The sequence below is a fragment of the Copadichromis virginalis genome, linkage group LG20, assembly GCF_057382275.1.
Source record: "Copadichromis virginalis isolate Kocher_CV1m ecotype Utaka linkage group LG20, C_Virginalis_male_GT1.1, whole genome shotgun sequence".
Classification (NCBI taxonomy): domain Eukaryota; kingdom Metazoa; phylum Chordata; class Actinopteri; order Cichliformes; family Cichlidae; genus Copadichromis; species Copadichromis virginalis.
In genome coordinates this window covers 2,516,608-2,537,275 of record NC_140637.1, presented here as the reverse complement: position 1 = coordinate 2,537,275, position 20,668 = coordinate 2,516,608, and the positions used below count along the sequence as shown (strand labels likewise).

Below are 20,668 nucleotides of genomic sequence, written 5' to 3'. Positions count from 1 at the left end.
TTCCATCCGTCCATCTTTTTTTTTAAATTCAATTTTCTTTTTATGTAAAGCCTCTTACTCTTAAAAGTTTTCCAAATTGTCAGAGAATCCCCCTTAATCTCTTTCACGGCATTTACTTAACGTTTTAATTCAGTTTAACAAACTCAAAGAGTAGTGGCAACAAGTTGTGGTTTTATCAGGGTTAATGTGCAAAACTTGGTCTGAAACTTTCGTTTCCTGCATGCATCTTGTGAGATTGCTGTTCAACCATGTCAGACTTAAACATTGTCGTGCTTGAGTGGTGACAGCCCTCTCATCTTAACAAGGAAGCCAGTAAACTTTGAGTTTAGATGGGACAGCCCGGGTGTGCTGGTCGCAAATCATGTCAACATGCAGTCCTTATAGTATGATATAATATTGAGGCCGTGATGAGGGTTCAAATGAAGATTTTACTTCAGTCCACTTTTGTCATAGTAACACAGTAAAAGTCTCGAGCCATCTCTAATTTTTGTATATTTTGCTTCCAAGTAACCTGACGTTGTTGCCATTTTTAAAGCTGTCTTGAACAATATTTCTCCAGGTTGGTTCATTGGTTGAATCTATAAAAAATGCCAAACATAACAGTCTCACAGGCATAAAACAGTATTTTTGCATCATTAAGGTGATCCCAAAAGAGCTAAAAGCTGAAAACATTCACCATAATGTGCAACGTGATCTTAGAAAAATTGAGAAAACAGGTGGAAAAGTTGCAGGCCTAAAAACTCTCTGAAACATGTGGAAGTCACGTGTTTGAGTCGTGACCTGAGAGATGCACCTGGGCTTTCAGCTCAGCCAAATTGCACAAGAAGTGGACTGAAAATCAGCTGCAACAGGTCTTTACAGCGGTGTCTACAGCCACTGTTAACACACTGGAGAGTTCTGTCATGGAATAAAAACAAAAAGCAGCCAACAACCAAAGAAGAGCTTTGAAACAACCAGGAAGACGCCTGGATAAATATTCATGAAGACAACTTACCAATATTGACTTTCAAACTCTTTAGAATTGCACAAAATCTTTTGCCTTATATACTGCATTCTCATTTATGTCCGTTTCCTATGTTCCTAGCCATTTATAAAGAAGTAAGGGGTGGCTCAAGACTTCTGCACAGCACTGTATCTGAGACAACATTTGACGGGAACTTTGGTACTGGAACGATCACCAGGACATGTTTCCTTCCTAACTGTTTTAGTCACAGTGTATTACTCACAGGACTTCTTTAAACTGCTTGTTTGAATACTTCTTCCACCTCCGCCTGGCTCCTTGCCTATCATACTGACACATAACAGCATTCAGCTGAAATCTGAGTAATCCAAGATCTAAAATTTAGACTTTTTTCTGTTTCTATTTATTTTCCTTGTCAAACAGTAGCATCCTAATTTCCCATGGGTGCTTATTTTGTGCTCCTCACTCCACATTTTCAACATTACCACACCCAGCTCTGACTTTCAGCTGTCTAAGGCCCTAATTACAGCATCAAGCACCGAAGATGTGAGTGGATCCTCGCAGCATCACTCAGACGGTCTCTTTCTTGGACCTTCCATGTTTCTGGAATGAAGCCATTATTTGCTTGCCAGAGCAATCAGCAGCCACGGAGCGAAGCTCTCGTATGAGGAGACTAACGCAGCAAGAAGCCATTCAGCCCCTGATTTTGAATGCTGTGCTATATCTCAGCTATTACGACAATTACACACTGTGCTATGCTACAAGCTCTACTACGACAGCCCACGGCATGTCCCTTTGATGCAGATAACTTCTTTATGAAGTGAGTGGCTGTTAAAAAAAAAAAAAAAAGTCAGAATAAAAAGAACTTCACTCGTCTTTCACATATAAAAACACTTTTTGGGTATTTTTTTTATCAACACATCCTGCCTAGGAAAAGTCTAGCTGTTTGAAAGTACTGCAGCACAAATCGGTCCCTGTTATTATGTTCTGCCGTGCAGAGCAGATGATTTCTATGCATGGAGCAGTAGACTCAACATTTCAGTTGTGTTTTCGAGTGGGAAAAGTTTTCAACCTCTCCAGCCTCCACCTCACTCTGGCCCATAATAGCTCCACATTTCCTTTACTTTGTGGGAAAGTGCAACGTTCTTCTATATATTCAAGTCCTTATCAGACAGTGCTTTTCTCTCGGCCCTGCTAGCTGTTTGTTGTGAGATAGCGCTACATCAAAGGCTCCTGATTTTGCAGTTAGAGCTCTTCTGGAAGGCAACCTCATGGCTTGGCTGTCTGGGGCTGGATCCCAAGGTGCACTTCCCATACTATCATACCGCATGTGCCAAGCATCTGAGACACTTCACATCACTCTTTCTAAGCTGAGCTGATTTCTTTCTTCAGCATTTGTTTGCAGAGACATAACTGGCTTCGCTTCAGCTTCAGCGCTCCATAAATGGATATTTTGAAATGGGTAATTTCTCCTCCTCTGGACCACTGTGTTTTCTATGCTTCATGATGGCATGCTGGTGCAAATGGTTGGGACTGCCCAACTCTCTCTCAGACAGAGCTCACAGACATCCCACTGGAATGACAGCAGCCCATAATGATGTCATGGGCTCAGCAGCCTTTGCGAGCGTAGTAATATGCGTGGGCTAATGACTTTAACAGAATTTCTCTACTGTAGATTGTTGAAGGCGGTGGAGGAGGGGCGAGACCCCTGGGTTGGCCTCGACTAGTTCATGCCGTCTGCTAATAAAATGCCTGGGTCAGGTTTAACCGGCTGCATGTGTTAAAAGCATCTTCTCATTCCATCTCCTCTCTTTTGTCCAGCATCTTCAGAAACAGTTTCAGCCCAGTTTTGTGCGGCTGGAAACAGCTGCCTGGTATTTTCTTCCTGTATTTTACAGGGGAAATTGCATTGTAGCCAGTGGTAGTTGTGGTTGGTTTGCCTTACAATGAGAACTGTGTTCCCTCCATGCTGCTACTGGTGCATAACGTTGCCATTAAGTTAAGCTTGCGATACAGATCTTTGTAGACCCCACAGACAGACAAGTGTAAATACATCAAAGCCATATTTGTAAAATTATATCTTGGTCATTGGTAGAATTCTTTTAATAGTTTTGGCTCCTTTTACCCCCTCTTTGTCCTTGGTAACTCTCACTTATCCTTGGTTTTGTGCAATTCCAGATGGATATGGAGCCTCTCATTCACTCACCCAGTCAGTGTTTCCTACCTTCCCGTTCCCCAAACTCACTCTCGGTGTGGCTTTGCCCTGCACAGTAACTTTCTCCATATGACTCTGTCTTTATAAAAATAATGTGAGATGAGTGAGTGGCATTTCAAAGCCTGGGATCTTTTAAGGTTCCAGGTTTGTGCACCAATCCACTGCTGGATTCCTGTGGCCTGGTCTAGGCTGAGGCCACAGGAGACCTCAAAAGGAGGAAAATTCCCTTTGAACTGGCGGCCTGCCACTGTTCTTGGTTATAATGGCTTTACCAACATCTTTAAACGCCGCACACATCTTTAAGAGCTGTTACAGGAGCAGTGCAGGATTATTTTCACTTCTTGATTGCGCTGGAAACCGCCCTAAACCATTCATCTTGCTCCGCTCAGCTCCCCGTGTCTATTAAATGCTGACATCAAGTTGCGTCATGCGTGGATGTGCTGTTGCAGTTTTTCTTTCGTCTTTTGATTGCTCATGAAAGAGGTTTTGAGATTAAGCAGCAGCAAATGTTGGGAAAACTAAAGAGAAGGTTAGATCTGTGTCATTTGTCAGATGTAGTGAAATGCTGACAATGTAACTCCAGTGCCATGTCTTACATCACTGTTTCTTGATGGGGAAGATCTAAGGGAAGCCGTAGTGTCTGCTGGATTCCACTTAAGAGGAACTAATAGATTCAAGCTGATTGATGTGTTTATCAGACATAAAACCTAAATCATTTTAATGTGTTTGATGATAATTTGAGTTTTTTTATTTGCCTGATATCCCAATTCCACATTGCTTCTTTTCTCAGAAGGAAAAGCTGCATTAATTATATACATCTGGCTCAGCCACCCACCACTCTGTCTCAGAAAGAAAGGGATTATGGGAATTGAGTACACACTAATAACTTAGTCCTAGTGCAGCCAAGCAGGTGGGGTGGGGGGATCAGCACAAGGCTATCCACCTGGCTCTCTGCACCCTGAGGCTACAGTTCTCCAGTCTGGTTCAGGACTTTACTGCTTCACTTATTCTCTCCTTGTAGTTATTTTGGAAAGCAAGGGTTAAGTTACAGCTGGGTGATATAATATGTACATATAGATCAGATCAGATTTTTTAAGAAAAAGTTGGCATTTTGGTCACTTGGCTCAATGCTTGCTTAGAGCTATATGTGAATACTGACCCCACAGATAAGGGTTGTTAGCATAAATACCATAAAAAGGATTAAGTCTAAGAGGCTATTTTGTTTTAAAGCATGTACAGTACTGTGAAAAAGGCTGTTAACTAGCTTACGTAATTAGAAAAAAAGGTCTGGCTCCCTGGAAACAAAATATACAGACACGAGGGGTGGCTCAAGACTTTTGCACAGTACAAGTCTCTATAAAGTCAAAAGGCTTTGAGGTTTTCTTATTAATGTGTTACACGAATAAAAATGAAGTGTTGTGGTGACAGAACCACGTTAGCTATTTGGTTACGTCAAGCTAACCCTCTGCTCGCTTCAGCTTCACATTTAGCTAACTTACTGATAGTTCAAATAAGTATTGCCCCAAAATACTATACTATTCTGTACAAGCAGTTTACTTATTAATTTTTTTATTTAAATGTTTTTTTTTTGGGGGGGGGGGGGGGGGGGGGGATTGCATGTGCCGCTAACGCAGCTGCACCAGGGCTGTAGGTTGAAGAAGTGGTTTCCTTTTCAGTACAGTGGGAACCCTGACCTTGCAGCTATACTTTTTTTTAAACAGATGCTAGGAAGTACAGCTTGATGCTGTCTCTGGTATAGACCTGCCTTAGTAACATGATGAATAATGTCTCGTGCTCAGCTTCAGTGTCATTTAGTAATCTTCCTTAATGTGCTCATTTCTTACGATCACAGTTCTGTTTTTATGTTACGTCTGAACTTAATGAAGTCATATTGAGAAACAATGGGAAACTTTCTTAATAGTTACGGTTATTGATGGGAGTCTTGATTTTGTATTGGTTTTGCTTCTGCTTTATTTTATTTGCACCACTTCTTCTTAAAACATAACCTTCCCTTTGAGGAAGCAATTCCTCCAAGTATTGGTCTGATTCAGAAAACTTTGAAATGTTTCTCCATAGCTCAGGCTCAGATTTGGGCTGGGCATTGTGTTTAAAGGCCACACTGGCATGAGTTATTGAAGCCTTCATGCACCTGCATTCCTGGCATTCACTGTGTATATACCCTGTTGGCTGGTGTGCTCACAGCTCTTGCATGAACTCACAGGGTGAACTAACAGGATATTTTCTCCACAGCAATAATCTCCTGCTTCCGATTAATGGCTAATTGCTGTATTTTTTTTTGTGTCTTCTTACATCACTCATATCTTTGTGGTCGCATTTCCTAGATACGGTAAATAAACTGTACAATATCGGTGCTGCTGCAGTCATTTTACATCACTGTTGTTTTGGAACACAACAACTTCCTGGAGACCTGTAAACAAGTTTGCGTTGCACATGAGGTCATATTTGAACCGTTTGGAACATCTGTCTTTAAGATGACCTTGAGCTCAGGACATTTTTGCTGTTATCTCAGGCTCTGACTGTGAATCAGCCTTCAAAGAAGTCTGTGATGATAAAGGCCTTTCATTTCAACCCAGCTATCACTGCTGTCGATCACCGCTGCACCACTGCTTAAATAATCAGGTTAACAAAGGGGTTCTGGGAGGTAGCTCCGGGTTTATGAACTGGAAATGGCATTTCTCCAATTTCCTGTTATTTTGTTGAGTGTTGTGAAAAGCAGATTGGAGGGAAAGTTATATCTCTCAGCAGACTGAGCCAGAGGTCAATGACGAAGAAGGGAGGGTTTGGAGAGTGTTCGGGCTAAAGATGGGAAGGCCGGTGACTAGAATGAGGACAGATAAGTGCGAAAGAGGCTGAAAATATTACACCACAGCTGCAAACTGTTGCCTTTAAGTCTTCATCTAATGGGGATTTAACACAATGCTTTTCAGCCAGTGAATCTGTCTGTTCTTATGTGCCTTATGTGTGTAGAAATAGAGAAATCAAGAATCAATCTGATAATAATTTAATTGTTTTTTGTCATTTATCAAATTGAAATGGCGTCTACTTCTATTTCCAGCCTAACACATAAATGAGAATCAGCTGCTTTTCTCGGTTTTGTGGCGTTATAGATGAATGGGTTTTGAGATTAGGCTTTAATCTTCTCGAACTAGTTATACATAAAGGGGAATTAAGAAGAGAAGGTTCTAACTGTATTGATTAAGTGTTGGAAAATCGAAAGCAGTTGCAGGTGATTTCCGTATTTGTGTCTTCACTTAAAATACACGCTCTAGGTTTTGCATAGTGAGAATGTGGTTTGCCTGTCGAGACCGTGTTTCCACATAAACGAGGTGCTTTGCCCTACCTGTTACATTAATGTCTTAATAAGAAGCTTGTGACTGTGCCTGCTCATATTTACTTTGTAAACACAAACCACCATCATGAGCGGCGAGCAGGGAGGGGCACTGACCCCAAGAACTTTTGCTGCCCTGCCTTCAAGAAAATGCATCTCCCCCTCTCCACTCTTTGTCCCTCCTCTTTTCAGTGTGTGTTTGGTAGAACTGGTAGCAGCTGGTTTGTTGGCCCCTCTGTCTTTCAGGATCTTTGTGCAGGACCTACGCATTGTTGCGCTTGCCCGGTTTGGGTTACCTTGCAAAAAGAGCGACAGGTGATCAGATATCTCGTAGACAAAGGGGGGCAGTGTTTTCTCACACTCTGCTCCTCTTCCTGTCAAATCAGTTAAGCTTTACCTGCATACGTAAATACATTGTTTGAGTGAATATGCAGTAGAAGACAAATGTTTGTTTTACATGTAGACCAAGACCGACCGATATATTGGATGAGTACCGGCCAATCAGAAATATCGGCATTTGTGATATGTCCTGCTGAAAGATGCTGAAACCAAAAGGTTACTTTTATTTAAAAAAAAAAAATTGTGCAGAATACAATGCAGAAAAAATACTTAATGTAAATTTAAGAGTGTTTCAGCAGCGCTAATCTGACTCCAGTTTATGTAGACGAGTAAGCTGACATTGATGCAGTCAAGCGGGATCTTCACATTAAGTCGCAAAGTAGTTTTTAAACAGATTGCTGGAAAGTAATTAAATGATTTCCCTTCATGATCTCTTTTCAATAGAACATATACATTTTTTTTAAACCCATTATATTGATCGTGGAATTGTTTTTACTTCCCCAAATATTGCTACTAGCTCCAAACATTACATACTGGTCAGGCTCCAATTACACAGCTACACAACAAATTTAAAAATACCCAGGGCAGTTTTTGATTTCCTGAAGAGTTGAGGAAGTGTCTGCAGCCCAGTGACGACAACAGCTGAGCCACTCATCCTGTCTCCTCTTATTGTGCTTCCCTACCAAGAAAAAGGGAGGACTTCAACAATAGCCCAGGCAGCGACATTCATTAATAAAAAGCTACAGGCTGTGTCACAAACAGCCAGTCTGGTTTATGCTTTTACCACATGTCTTATAAACAATTCTGGCTTGTAGAACTCTATTTCATGTGTATGACAAGTATAATATGTTAGGCAATTATCCATTTGGTTCTGTATGTTCGCGTTCACTTCGGATGTAGTCAGGTTTTTTTAAACCTCTGAAGGAGACATTTATCTTGAACTGTGTCCAGCATATTCTGGTACAGTAGGATTCCGAGTATCACTTTAAATCTAAGCTATGCATTTAATAAGCTTAAGGGAAACACTCTTGTGCCAGGTTCTTTATTCATTGTGCTTTCTTTGCCCCCTTGCTGGATGTAACAGTCAGTAGTTTGCCTGTTACCACCCTCCTCACACAGCACCTTTTAATAATGAGGACCAGGTCTTATCTTACCCTTATTGGCTGTTTCATTATCTTCCTTGTGTTACTGGATTATTGAAGGATGTCTCTTGTTCATATACAGCTGTGTTGCTTGGGAGCAAGAGTTTGCACAGAGAAAACTGAAGAATAAGACAACAAGAATGCACATATGAAGTAAAGTGCATGATTTAATGATCGATGGCTTCATGAACAGTAAGAGTAAGTAGCTGATTAGTTTTAGTAGAATCTGTTGAAGGTCATTGACTGGCCGTTGTGAAACAACTGTTATGCAGAGACATATTTTTAAAAAGTCCTTGCTTTGTCCTGCAATAGGGTCAGTGTGTCGTCGGCCCTGATTATGGTAGCAATTGAGTTAAGCCACAGATCCCGTTTTCCTGGACCCCACCCTGATGACCAGACAGACAGGTTGGGGGGAACGAGGGCCGTCTGGGCCTCCATGTTTGAACTACGACAGTGAGCTCCTTAGCCACCCACTCATTTTCCTGTGAGATGATGATAACTGTCTGCTCTGTGTAAACCTATCAAAGCAGATAAAAGACACAGACTCTGCATTTCCATCCCACCGACAGACCACAAAAGAAAGAATCACACTGAATGTATCTTCTTAGTAAGTCACTTATTTCAGTTAAAAAAGTATAAAGCGCCAAATCACAACAACAGTCATCTCAGGGTGTTTTACACCATAAGATAAAGACCCTACAGTACAGACAGAAAGGTAAAACTGTCTTTTAACAGGGAGAAACCTCCAGCAGAACCACAGTCAGGGAGGTGCAACCATCTGCCACGACTGGCTGGGGGGTGAAGGGAAAGAGAAGAGACAGAAGAGAAGCGAAAAGAAAAAAAAGAGCATAGGGAGACAGGACAAAACACAGACTAAGGGAAAGAGATGACAAAAATGTAATGACATGCTGCCATGATATATAAACATGTGGGGAGTGGAGAAGAAGTGTTCAGTCCATCACATCAAGTCTTGCAGCAGTCTGAACCTATAGCAGTGTAACTAAAGGATGGTTCAGGGCCACCTGGTCCAGCCTTAACTATAACCTTTATTAAAAATGAGGAAATTTTTGGGGCTAATCTCAAAACTAGAGAGGGTGTCTGTCTCCTGAATCCTGAAGAGCTGGTTCCACAGGACCGAGGCCTGATAGCTGAAGGCTTGGCCTCCCATTCTACTTTTAGAAACTCTAGGAACCACAAGTAAGCCTGAGAGCTGGCAGTCTTGCTCTCAAACTGCAGGGTTGCTAATTTAAATCCATATTATCAGACAACTCAAAAAAAAAAAAAAAGAGCAGTTTATCCTGCACCATGTTTTTAGCACCAGTGACTTACAGAGTAAACGTCTGTTGCGTACCTGGGAACAACTTATGAGCAGCATGTTGTCCTCTGCAAGAACAAACAAGTTGAGGAAATTCCACAAGCAGAGCTCTCCAATTAAAAATCTTTTAGTTTTGTGCACACTGGTGTGACGCGCTATCCCAACTGAAAGTGTGAGAGAAACTGAGAAAAGCTGTGGAGGAAACATCTTGTCCTGCTTTCAGACTGGTATCTCTGGGGACTTCTGGTGGGACTTGCAGGTCAATAACGTAACATCGGGCCGATTGTAAATCATTTGGATTAGGAAGCTGTCCAGCGTAGGGCAGGACGGAGTTGCCCTGGCGACTCTAATTTCTCAAAGGTCCATGGGCTCTTCAAAACATCCCCTCACTTGTGGGGGTCTGTGTGTGACTTGAGCGCTCTGCTTAGGACTTCCTGGACTCTTCTTAACCAGAAACATGACCCCATGAACTACTTTAACTGTTGACGCTTTAAAACCTCTGTCATCCTTTGTTAATGACGGAAATGCCTGTTTCAGAATTTATCCCCTCACGGCTGACCTCTGCTCTGCACCATCGAGTTTTCCGTCTTTATTTGTTCACTTTACAGTCATGTACACTAAAGAAAACCAAAAGAAATGTTTTAAAGACAGAACTTTTGCACATCTATGTTATGGTGTCTGCATTTCACTTTTTTTTTTTACCATTTAACTGATTTAACCTCAGTAAATTAACAGTTTAATGCACTGAGATCAAAATGGCTGTGTTTGCAATCTCCACCCTTTGCTCACATTTGGGACCTAACGATTTGTCAGATAGCAGTGACAATAGAACTAGTTCATCTGGTTGTGAAGTGTATCGGTGTTGTGTTCAGCTGGATTTTGCTTTACACAGCACCAGAGGGCATACACTGACCCTGCCCACCAGCCATTGTTAGCGGTTTTCTGTGAGAGGAAAAAAGTTGGCTCAAATGTCAAAGGATGGGAATGGCACAGCACCGAATCAAAACAAAGCTCCACACTGAATCCTTTGTCATGCCAGTCTCAGGTCAAACAAGAAAGGCCATGCTGGAGGAGAGAATATGTGGGCAACGAGCGCCAAAACATTTTTGGCATAGCTGTAGTATTTTCCCTTTAAAACATTCCAGTGATTTCGAAATTATAAAAGGCTCCTGCCCCCTCTCCTTTAGCTTCTTTTAGCTTCTTCTAAACACAGGAAGCGAGCGATAATATCACTGTGGGAGAAAGTGAAATGAAATTAGCTAAATTGGGTTACTTGGCTCAAATTACCCAAATCTGGTCAGAAAGGAAACTTTCCCTCCGCCTTTTGCCCCTCTGTCGCTCACACTGCTATTTATTTATAGTACCCGAGGCTTCAGGTGACAGTTGAACATCATTAAACAGCAGTACGTGATGTGTCCTCATTGCTCAGAATAGCTTTTCGGTGAGTTGAGGGATTCTGGTCATTAATTTGTCTTTAGCGAAATATATTTTCTTTTTTTTAACTATAATCAATTATGTTCCTATTTTTATTTTTTCATTACTAAAAGGAGTATCTGTGCATACATCTGGTCTGCATGTTTTCCAGTAAATCAGAATTAAATTAGTACAAAAAGGAGACCCTGCTCTTAGCCTGTCTCTACTTTCATGTGCACTGACTGAGAAACCAAAGGCGGCTTTGGGGCCGGGGTACAACCCGAAGCGTGCGACCATAGAAAAGTCGTGACTATTTCGCTTAACTCTTTACCTTACCTTCACAGAAGAGTGTACGATAAAGGAAATTAGGGCTGCTGCTTATGATTGTGTTCGTCAATTATTCATTTGATAGCTATCCTGTCAATCATATGTGTTTATTTGTCTAAGAAAATCACAAAAACGTTCCAAAATAAGAAGCTAATGTTTGTCATCTCTACGATTATCAAAATAAATTTCAATTCATCCTCTGACCAGCAAATATAAATATATACAAATACGTATTTCTCTTGCCCCATGATGACCAGCTGTAGATTATTATTCAAAAATATACAACGGTTTTTAATCAGTGAACAGTGATAGGAGGCAATTTGGAACAACCGTCTTATTAAAAATTAAAAATTATTGATCTGTTTTTTGGAAAAACCCAAAAAGTTCAGACAAACCATTTATTAAAGACACGTGGAAGATCTATGACCTTCCTAAAGATGGTCTTGTAGGTAAATCTTGTCCCAGGAGAGGCAAAGGAGGAGAGAGCAGCTTGGGGGTCAGACATGAGAGAAGTTTACTACTATAAACTACTACTACAAACAGGACACATTCCTCTTGTAATTCTGAACATCTGGTACCCATGTTACTTCTTTTTTCTCTCCAGCGTGGGTATTTTGGGTTAGTCAAAATAAGCCATATGTGAAATCTTCACACTGCTTTCCACTCTGGTGATAGCCTGTTATAGCTCTGCCCTGCATTTTCTTAGTTTACCTTGTTTATAGCTATTCTTGGGCATCCACTGCCAGCTCAAAGTTGTTTCGCTTATTTTTGAATGTGTGCTGCAATCTGTGATCACAAAGCTGTGAACGTGTATAGAAATTATTAGCTCTTTATGGTCCTGGCAGGACCATATTTGCCTCCATATTTGGCGCTTGCAAGGACAAAATGATTCATGACGCTGTGATGGAGTGAGCAATGATTTGGAAAAGTCATTTTAATATATTCTCGTGCGATATTTCCACCACTTCTGGTGACTGAGTTGCTACCATAGAAACAAGTATGTGTTGTTTTCCACACTGGAACATGCCAGCGTGAACATCACATCTGGCCTGGTGGGATGGGTTAAAAAGGCAAGCTGTTGCATTTTAGACAGCAGTCTGAGTTATAGCTGCAGGTTAAAAGTCAAGCTGACGGGCCATTTGTGGCTGAGCTTTGGGATACTGTTGACACTGTTGGAAATGAGGGGTCTGAGTGCAAAAACAATCGCACATTTCTTCAAAGAGAATCAGTGAGGCAGTCGGTTTCAGTGACTAGTTTGCTCCTTATTGTTGCACTTCCTCCTATCTAAGATTTCCATGTCAACCTCTGTTTATAAGCATTTGTGTCATTGGAGGAAGTAATTAGTCAAACACTAGTTTCATTCAGCTTGCGTTATTTTTTTAAAGCAGTCATGAGGACATGAGATCCTAAATTTGTGCTTAGTTTCTAAATACAGATTACATAATATGGGGTTTAAATTGAGCCCAGAAAAATGGCTGCATCAGGTCATCTCGTGTGGCATTCAAGTGTTGCTGGTTTACATAACAAGTCTGATGACAGGTCCGGTAATAGGCCGGTACCCTGATAGCAGCATGTTGTGTTATGAAGAAATGTGCTGCCTGAACAATACTGAGACCAAAGAGTGAGAAGGAGATGCACGTCGTCTCCTTCAACAGGATGCCAAATGTCAACACAGGAAGTGAGGTCACGGTATAAGTCTTGAAAACGTTGTCATCAGTTTGCTGATGGCGCCAGAGACTCATAAAGACACTATGAATGAAACGAATGCTTACATTATTTGTTTTTTTCTGTTTCCCAGAACTCTATGAACCTGCCTCCAGACAAAGCCCGGCTCCTCAGACAGTATGACAATGAGAAGAAGTGGGACCTGATCTGCGACCAGGTGAATTTGTGAACTTTGTATCATTAATTAGTAAACCTGCTGTAAGACTACACACACCTGTCCACATTTTGGTGTGGCTGACTGCAGCAACTTACATCACGCCGCTCTTTTGTGTATCTTCAGGAGAGGTTTCAGGTGAAGAATCCTCCTCACACCTACATCCAGAAGCTTCGCGGGTACTTAGATCCTGGAGTAACACGAAAGGTGGGACCGTACAAAAATCATAAAGTAGAACCCGGCTGATTGATGCGTGTCAAAGTCTACTTACAGGTTACACACACAACTTCTGTGACAGCTCTGATGCACCTTCTCCTTATCTCTGCTTGAGGCATTATCAGCTGTTACCAGCTTAAAGTATCAGAAGTTCATTGGTCAGGTTGCAGGGTGTTTGACTTCTCTGGTTCTCCTTTATTCATCCTCTATTTTACAGTTCAGCCTGAAGATGAGGGCAACACTAAACCTGCTGAGTAGGATTATTGTTGTTTTTGAGGAACTGAAAAGTTCTCATGAAAACTGCCTAGAAAGCACAGCTTCAATGTAACCTGTAATAACCAGCATTCGTTGTGTCTTACAGAAGTTTCGCAGGCGTGTGCAGGAATCTACAAAAGTCCTGAGGGAACTGGAGATTTCACTGAGGACAAATCACATTGGGTAATCATGTCTTAGCTTCTATTTTTCTGGTGAATTATGCAGGTCTATTCATCTAAAGCTCAAGGAAACCACATTATTGTTTTGCCCGGTAAAGAATATTCTATTGTGTGTCCCTGCTGCTGCTGCTGCTGCAGGGACCCAGAGCTTTTTCTGGTGCCCAGATTCCCCCCTCCTATTGTTCCAACTGCCAAGCTCTGCAGCTCCACTTCATAGAGCTGGTGCTCATAATGCCCAGATGGTAGCCATTGTATGGCCTTGTCCACTCCCCCATAGAAGGCAGCAGGAAGCTTTGTTGTATGCCAGAGGGACAGGAAGCCCGGCTGACCATTGCTGAACCCAGTGAAAAGCACAAGAACAAACACAAGGATACATGTATGTTTACAGAAGTCTCGCATAGTAAAGCAAACCACATTTTTGCATTGCAGACTCAAAAGCAGTACATTTTCCTCCTCATCCATCACACACGTGGATGCTATTTTATCGATTCGTAGCCTTCAGTGTTGCAGACATGATCTACGTAATCCGTAGTCATGGAGGTGCTGCAGTGACTTGCCACTTAATCCGTGAACCAAAGTAAAACATACCTTCATTTTTTATGGACTTCATTGAGCCACGTGAATAACTCTTATACAATTTGCCTTCATCAATAAAGGACTTTTTCTTTTTCAATGCAGTTTCCAGAAAGGCTCACAGGCAAAGGAAAAGGAGATCTATTTTCAGAAGACTTTTGTGGGTGGGATTAAGTGTAACAGATGCCGGTTTATTGTGTGTCTGAATCCTCAGCCCTGTCTGGTGTGTTATTCCTGAGATTGCCAAGAAAATCTGAAATAGCAACTGGTTGGAGAGAAGTACAGGGAGGAAAGAGTGAGGGTTCACAGCAACGAGGGAGGGGGGCAGGAAGCTGATGATCAAGCCCACCTCCTCGTCCCCCCTCCTCCCTCCTGGACCCGGTCTAGTTGCTTTGTTCGCTTTCCTCTGCTCCTCTGCTCACCTCTCTTCCTTTTCCCTCTTCCTCCTTCCCTCCGCTGTCAGGGTCCTGGTTGGTTTCCTGCCTAACTTGCCATTGGCTGACCAGCAATCTGTCATCACAGCCATCATTTCAAGACTATTTTAAGAACCTTTTACCTCATTCCATCTCCCCCTGGAGTTCCCTCAAAATGTGGGGAGGAGGTAAAGGGGTCTGTGGGGGAGGCAGACTAAATACTGTTGAGTGTCAGGGGTTCTTCCTGAGCCCAGCTCTCTTAGCCATATGCCCTCCACATTCTTTCTCTAGCTGCAATGGGAATTCCTTTGTTTGGAGAAAACTGGAGTGAGGAAAACTGAAGCCTTGCTCTGCTTTACTTTCCATGGAATTTTTTCCACTTTCTTTTAGAGCTATTGAAGAGCCGTCATCCCAAATAATTCTCATTTATTACAACTTTCGTCTCATTTTTTTGTAATTATGTTGCCTATAATAGTTACCGAAGTATCATTACCTGGATATATGGTAGATCTGTATAACTACAAATCAGATGAACAAGTAGCATGATGTGTCCGAAAATTCAGCTGGATGTGAATGAAGCGGAATATGAAAGCTTAAATGCCTCTAAAAACTTCCAGCATTACTTAAATAACAACTATGAAAAGTTCAGCCAAAGTTGAACCAGTGTATGAATAATTTGTTTAAACCTGCCTGCTAGTCTATCCATGATTTACAATTACATTTAAAGCTACAATAAAGAGATCCACTAAAGAATAAATAGCAATAAGAAAAAGAAAGACAATATAAAGAATCTTCCTTTCACTTATGTAATTTATTAATTTATTAGAACAGTTGCTTAAAAACTCATTGATATTCGTTGCGGTTGAGAGAAGTACTGGGGCTCTACATCTAGTTACATTATCACACAGCCTTTCCTTATATACATCTGTACACATCTGTTTTATCAGTTGCTATTGTGATTCCACGTCACACAGTACAGTGATAAATGTTCCCTCAGCATTTTAAAGTTCATTCTTCTGTCACGTGCTCTGCTAGCTGTCCTTATTTCAGTTATTATTTGTTCTTTTTATAAATTAAAAAAGAAAAGCAAAACAAAGCAAACCCAAAAGGACAAATAACTGGTATTACAATTGATCAGCAGAAAAGCCAAAACTAGACCTGAGTTGTTCTAAACCAGTTCTTTAAGTACAAAAGGATTTATGAGAAGGCTTCAGAATAAGAAGAATCCTAGTTTTCTTTATGTCTCTCTCTCTCTGTTAGTCGGTAACGGGCTGTCCGAAAGGATAAGGGTGTGCTCTGGATCTGGCGCCCCGCTAACCTTTCTCTGCTTTCATGCGTCACAGGTGGGTCAGGGAGTTCCTCAATGATGAAAACAGAGGTCTTGATGTCCTTGTTGAATACCTCTCCTTTGCTCAGTGTGCAGTCATGTAAGTACACACACACACACACACACACACACACACACACACACACACACACACACACACACACACCTCTTGACCAAACCTTTCCTTAGGAACTGGGTTGGGCTGTGAATCCAGCTGCTGAGTCTTTTAGAGCCTGTGATATTAGTACATTGCATTCATTGGATGTATTTCCTGTGTCTTGTTGCATACTTTGTAACGTGAATGCATTTCTGGACGGATGCTACCTGGTTGAGTGCTGAGCTATACTTTGGGACAGAATCTGTGTGCTGAGCTTTATCGTGCAGCTTGATGACAGTTCTTGTGATAATGCCTGGCTCTCTACTAAGCTGCCTTGCAAACCTAACCTCCCCCATGCCTCTCATCTACACCCCTGTGCCTCTGTGTTGGCTTCTCTGTTTGTCTATGGCCCAGGTTGGATTTTGAGGGGCTGGAAAATTGGGAGGATAGCTTCTTGGACAAGTCTAAATCTTGGAGCAGGTCCATAGAGGATCTGCACCATACGAACGCCCAACCCTTCTGCAACACTCTGGTGCGCTCTGCCCGCCAGTCTGTTCTTCGGTACGTATTGCTAAGCAAGCTTCCCGCTATTAGCTTCCTCTGTTACTGCCTTGCTCTGCTAACCTTGAATGCTATATTTGCATGCAAGCCCATTGTCTTAGTACTGGTTTGTTAAAAAGTCTCTGACCTTTAGTGCTATCTGTCTCTCTTTGTTAACCGTTCTCCTTCATCTGCCCAGATGTGCATCTGCACTGTCCACAGATGAGATCCAGCTGTGAGCAGCAACATATGTTGGACAGTTGTGATTCTCCTCTTCACCACTGTAGAGACATGACTTAAAGACAGATAGGGTGTAAAGTCTGATCGGAAAAACAGATATTATATAAGGGTGCACAAAAATAGTCCACAAGGACAGACTCTAGACTTATAAATATTATATAAATATATTGTCAGATAAATTACTACTGAACTGTTATTGGTAGAAGGTATAAAAAGTTTTTCCGCCCACATTTGTAACAAAGTATGGAAAAAAAAAACATATTCTTGATGTTTGGTTATCCCGATCATAAACCTTACCAGAACAGTTACCATGAAATGACTGTGCAATACAGTTACATAATAGCAGTCTGTGAACAGAATTCGGTCTGTTAACAGCAACAAGGAAACCAGGCATTTCCCATAATGCATCTGTAACCTCAAAAGCCATCTAAGTTTTTTTCTGTCAGACCTCATTCTCTGTAATTTTCTCTTTCTGTCTCTCGCTGCGACACACTTAAAACAAAAATCATAGAAAATAGTAGATACACTTCAGAGCTCTGTTTGACTAACAGAATAGAAGCCAGAACATGAATTTCATTGCTGAATTTGCTTTAATGTGCTGAATCTGTTGCAGCTACGGCTCAGTCGCGAATAGCAAAACCATCAAGAACTCCCGCCTCGTGAGTCAAAAGGATGATGTGCATGTGTGCATCATGTGCCTGAGAGCAATCATGAACTACCAGGTACCAGGAACCACCTACGACCCACAATCAGATATGTCTCATAAACTTGGAGCATGATATGCTTCCTGTGCAGTCAAGTGCTGAACCTTTATGCAGGTTTTCTGACCACATCCTCTCTGTCTCTCTGTCTCTCTCCATGCAGTACGGTTTCAATATGGTCATGTCTCATGCACATGCAGTCAATGAAATTGCTCTCAGCTTGAACAATAAGAACCCACGGTAAGAACTCAGGACCCCTCCTCCATAAAAGCAGGGCCGGGCCAAACAAAAGGGGAAACCCTGCAGCCAATTCATACGATATGCTTCTCCGTGGGCCTCTGCTTCTCTCTGAAGTCGAGGATCAGAGGTGTATACACGGGTCGTTAAGGGAATGTTTTCTAAAGGGAGATTTGTGGTAAACCACTGAGACTGATTACTTCATAATAAAGTCTATGAGGGTAAACACGTAAAAACCATGGAAACACCCACCAAAGCTTCAGACATTAATGCAGATTATGACTTTTGAGCCCTGTATGTTAATATCTACACCAATTTTGAGGATGCTTGAATTTTGTGATAGAACATATAAAACTGTACTTTTTAAAAAAATGTAGTTGTATTGATGAAAGTTTGGTGCATTTTCAGGACAAAAGCTTTGGTCCTTGAGCTGCTGGCTGCTGTTTGTCTTGTCCGAGGAGGTCATGAGATCATCCTTTCAGCATTTGACAACTTCAAAGAGGTGCCTATTGCAACTTTTTAATGAATTTTTAACAAGCTCTCAAGTTGTTATGTTCAGGATTAAGTTGTAACATATCGCTGGCCTAGCTATGTCTGAATATACTAATCAAAATTTAAGTAACATCAATATAATTGCCCTAATTTCCCACATCACTGGCGTGCATAAAGGCATAAAGGTCAAGTGTAGCGGGCCGAAAACTGAGAAGCTCTGAGAGATTTTATCTATCTGAGGTTGCAAGCAAAGCTCTATGGTGGCGTGTCTGAGATTATTGGACTCATTAAGACATCAGATGTTAAGTAACCTTGAACAATAATCAGAGGATCACTTCCCAGTGGGAGCCAGTGAACCAGAAAGATTTGCTTAGCCTTTTTGCTTTTTGCTCGTACAGTCACCTAAACTCCGGAACCAGACAAAATGCCTTACAGTCCAAAGCCTCAGCGAGACCCAAGAGCTAATCAACTCTCTAGTGGAAACAACATAGTACTGCTGTTTTTCCAAAATGATGCATTAACACAAAGTGACAGGTGTCTGAGATCTCACAGGGAGAAGGTCACGTTTGCTATTCATTCTATGTTTTTATTCATTTCATTTATTCAACCTTTATTTAACCAGGAATTCTCTTGAGATTAACATCTCTTTGTCAAGGTGGACCTGGCCAAGATCGATAGCAGTTGCTGTTCATTTGCAGAAGTCTTTATGAGAGCTCTGAACTCTCCCAAGAAAAAAAAGCATTCAGCTGTAATGTGCTCTGACTGTTATTCTATGACTGAGGTGCCAAATAAGAGAATGCTGTTCTATAAAGCTCAGAGAAAAATCATAGCAGCTGTACTGGTCGTCAAATTTTAGATCCACAGCTACAGTGTTTGTGTGCAAGGAAAAGGATTTTTATTTCATCAACTTAAGAAACAACGTAAGTCAAACACTGAGATTATGTTGTTTGCAAGTAGAAAAACAGAATAAAAGAAATAGTTGATTTACCCTGATTATGCTTTTGTTGATAGAGCTGTAACACATCAGTGAAAGCAGCAGTTTATCAGATATTTGTTATGTCCACAGCACAACATTATGAAGCCATTGGCTTCATTGATTTTGCTGCATACTTCATGAACACCTCAGCATTGTGGTTTGCTCCAAAGGCATGATTTTTTTTCTTAATTAATAAATAAATAATTTGTAAAGTGCCATGGACAAAAAAAAACATGTAGTATGGTTGATTTTAGGTGATAAATATAGGTAATATTTCCCTAAGGTACCACTTTGACATTCAATAAAAACGTCCTTTCTCGGGTCTCTTATTTTTTGTCTACATCGGACAAAGTTTTTGTTCTACTTTGTAAACCAGAGAAAAAAATCGTTATTTTGCTTCACCTGGTGTGTTTCAGGTTTGCAAAGAGAAGCATCGCTTCGAGAGACTGATGGATTACTTCCGCAGTGAAGAGGGAAACATTGACTTCATGGTAAGACAAGCGTTTAGTTACATACAGATGTGTCTTTTTTGTGTGAGAGTACATCCATCAGTACAAATAAAAATGTCTGGCTCAAATGCCAAAGGTATTTTTTATTATTATCTGTATAAAGGAAAACACACTTTTATACAAGGTGCAAATGCAAAATCCAGTGGACTATATGTCAGTTTTAAGATAAAATATCCTGATACAGATTATACGTATCAAGTATATAAAGAATATTAATGAGCTGGTGTCTGTTTGCATTTGTTCTCCAGGTTGCTTGCATGCAGTTCATCAACATTGTGGTCCACTCAGTTGAAGACATGAACTTCAGAGTGCATCTGCAGTATGAATTCACCAAACTGGGACTAGATGACTTCCTGGAGGTAAAGAAATAATGTTGTGCTTAAACTGGGCCAATCGCTCTCATTGTCCACGTGGAGACTATTCGCGGAGTGTCACTAATGTTGAATTTATTCTCTCTCGTGCCAGAAATCTAAACACACGGAGAGCGACAAGCTGTCGGTTCAGATCCAGGCTTACCTTGATAACGTATTTGATGTGGGTGGCCTGCTAGAAGATGCCGAAACCAAGAATGCAGCGCTGGAGAAGGTGGAGGAACTGGAGGAGCACCTGTCCCACGTAAGTGCACCACCCAGTCTGGACCACCAACACTGCTCTCTATACACATTTATGAGATTGTTGTGGTTCACCAGCTATGTACTTAAGTTGGCTGTTTCTACATGGCAATTAGAAATCTACTCGGTGTTTGCACTTCACAAGTGGTTCAGGATAATAATTGGGTGGGGAATGCTGGAAAATGGAGTGCGTGAAACAATCTTATTATTGTTCTCGTGTTGGCTCGGTCTTTCTGGGCTATTGCCTTTGCATCCCACGCTGCTTTGCAAAGACCTTCTTCACATGGAAAGGTCGTAGGCAGCCCCTGACATCATTCTTGGAATTTGAAAACAAACTCTGCTCTCAGAGGTCAGAAATGATG

General features: G+C 41.3%; 1 protein-coding gene across 3 annotated transcripts in view; it reads left to right on the top strand.

Annotated features, from left to right (window-relative positions):
- fmnl3 (formin-like 3) overlaps nucleotides 1–20,668 on the top strand; it is a 32,068-nt gene that overhangs the window by 1,614 nt on the left and 9,786 nt on the right. For 2 of the 3 annotated variants that reach the window (XM_085444771.1, XM_085444770.1), the window contains exons 2-12: nucleotides 12,860–12,943; nucleotides 13,067–13,147; nucleotides 13,518–13,594; nucleotides 15,920–16,003; nucleotides 16,415–16,561; nucleotides 17,394–17,502; nucleotides 17,645–17,721; nucleotides 18,127–18,220; nucleotides 19,603–19,677; nucleotides 19,944–20,054; nucleotides 20,161–20,310. In XM_085444771.1, coding sequence (XP_085300897.1) covers nucleotides 12,860–12,943; nucleotides 13,067–13,147; nucleotides 13,518–13,594; nucleotides 15,920–16,003; nucleotides 16,415–16,561; nucleotides 17,394–17,502; nucleotides 17,645–17,721; nucleotides 18,127–18,220; nucleotides 19,603–19,677; nucleotides 19,944–20,054; nucleotides 20,161–20,310 — 1,089 coding nt within the window. The remainder of the gene's footprint in view (nucleotides 1–12,859; nucleotides 12,944–13,066; nucleotides 13,148–13,517; nucleotides 13,595–15,919; nucleotides 16,004–16,414; nucleotides 16,562–17,393; nucleotides 17,503–17,644; nucleotides 17,722–18,126; nucleotides 18,221–19,602; nucleotides 19,678–19,943; nucleotides 20,055–20,160; nucleotides 20,311–20,668) is intronic. The other variant, XM_085444772.1, reaches the window with a different exon arrangement.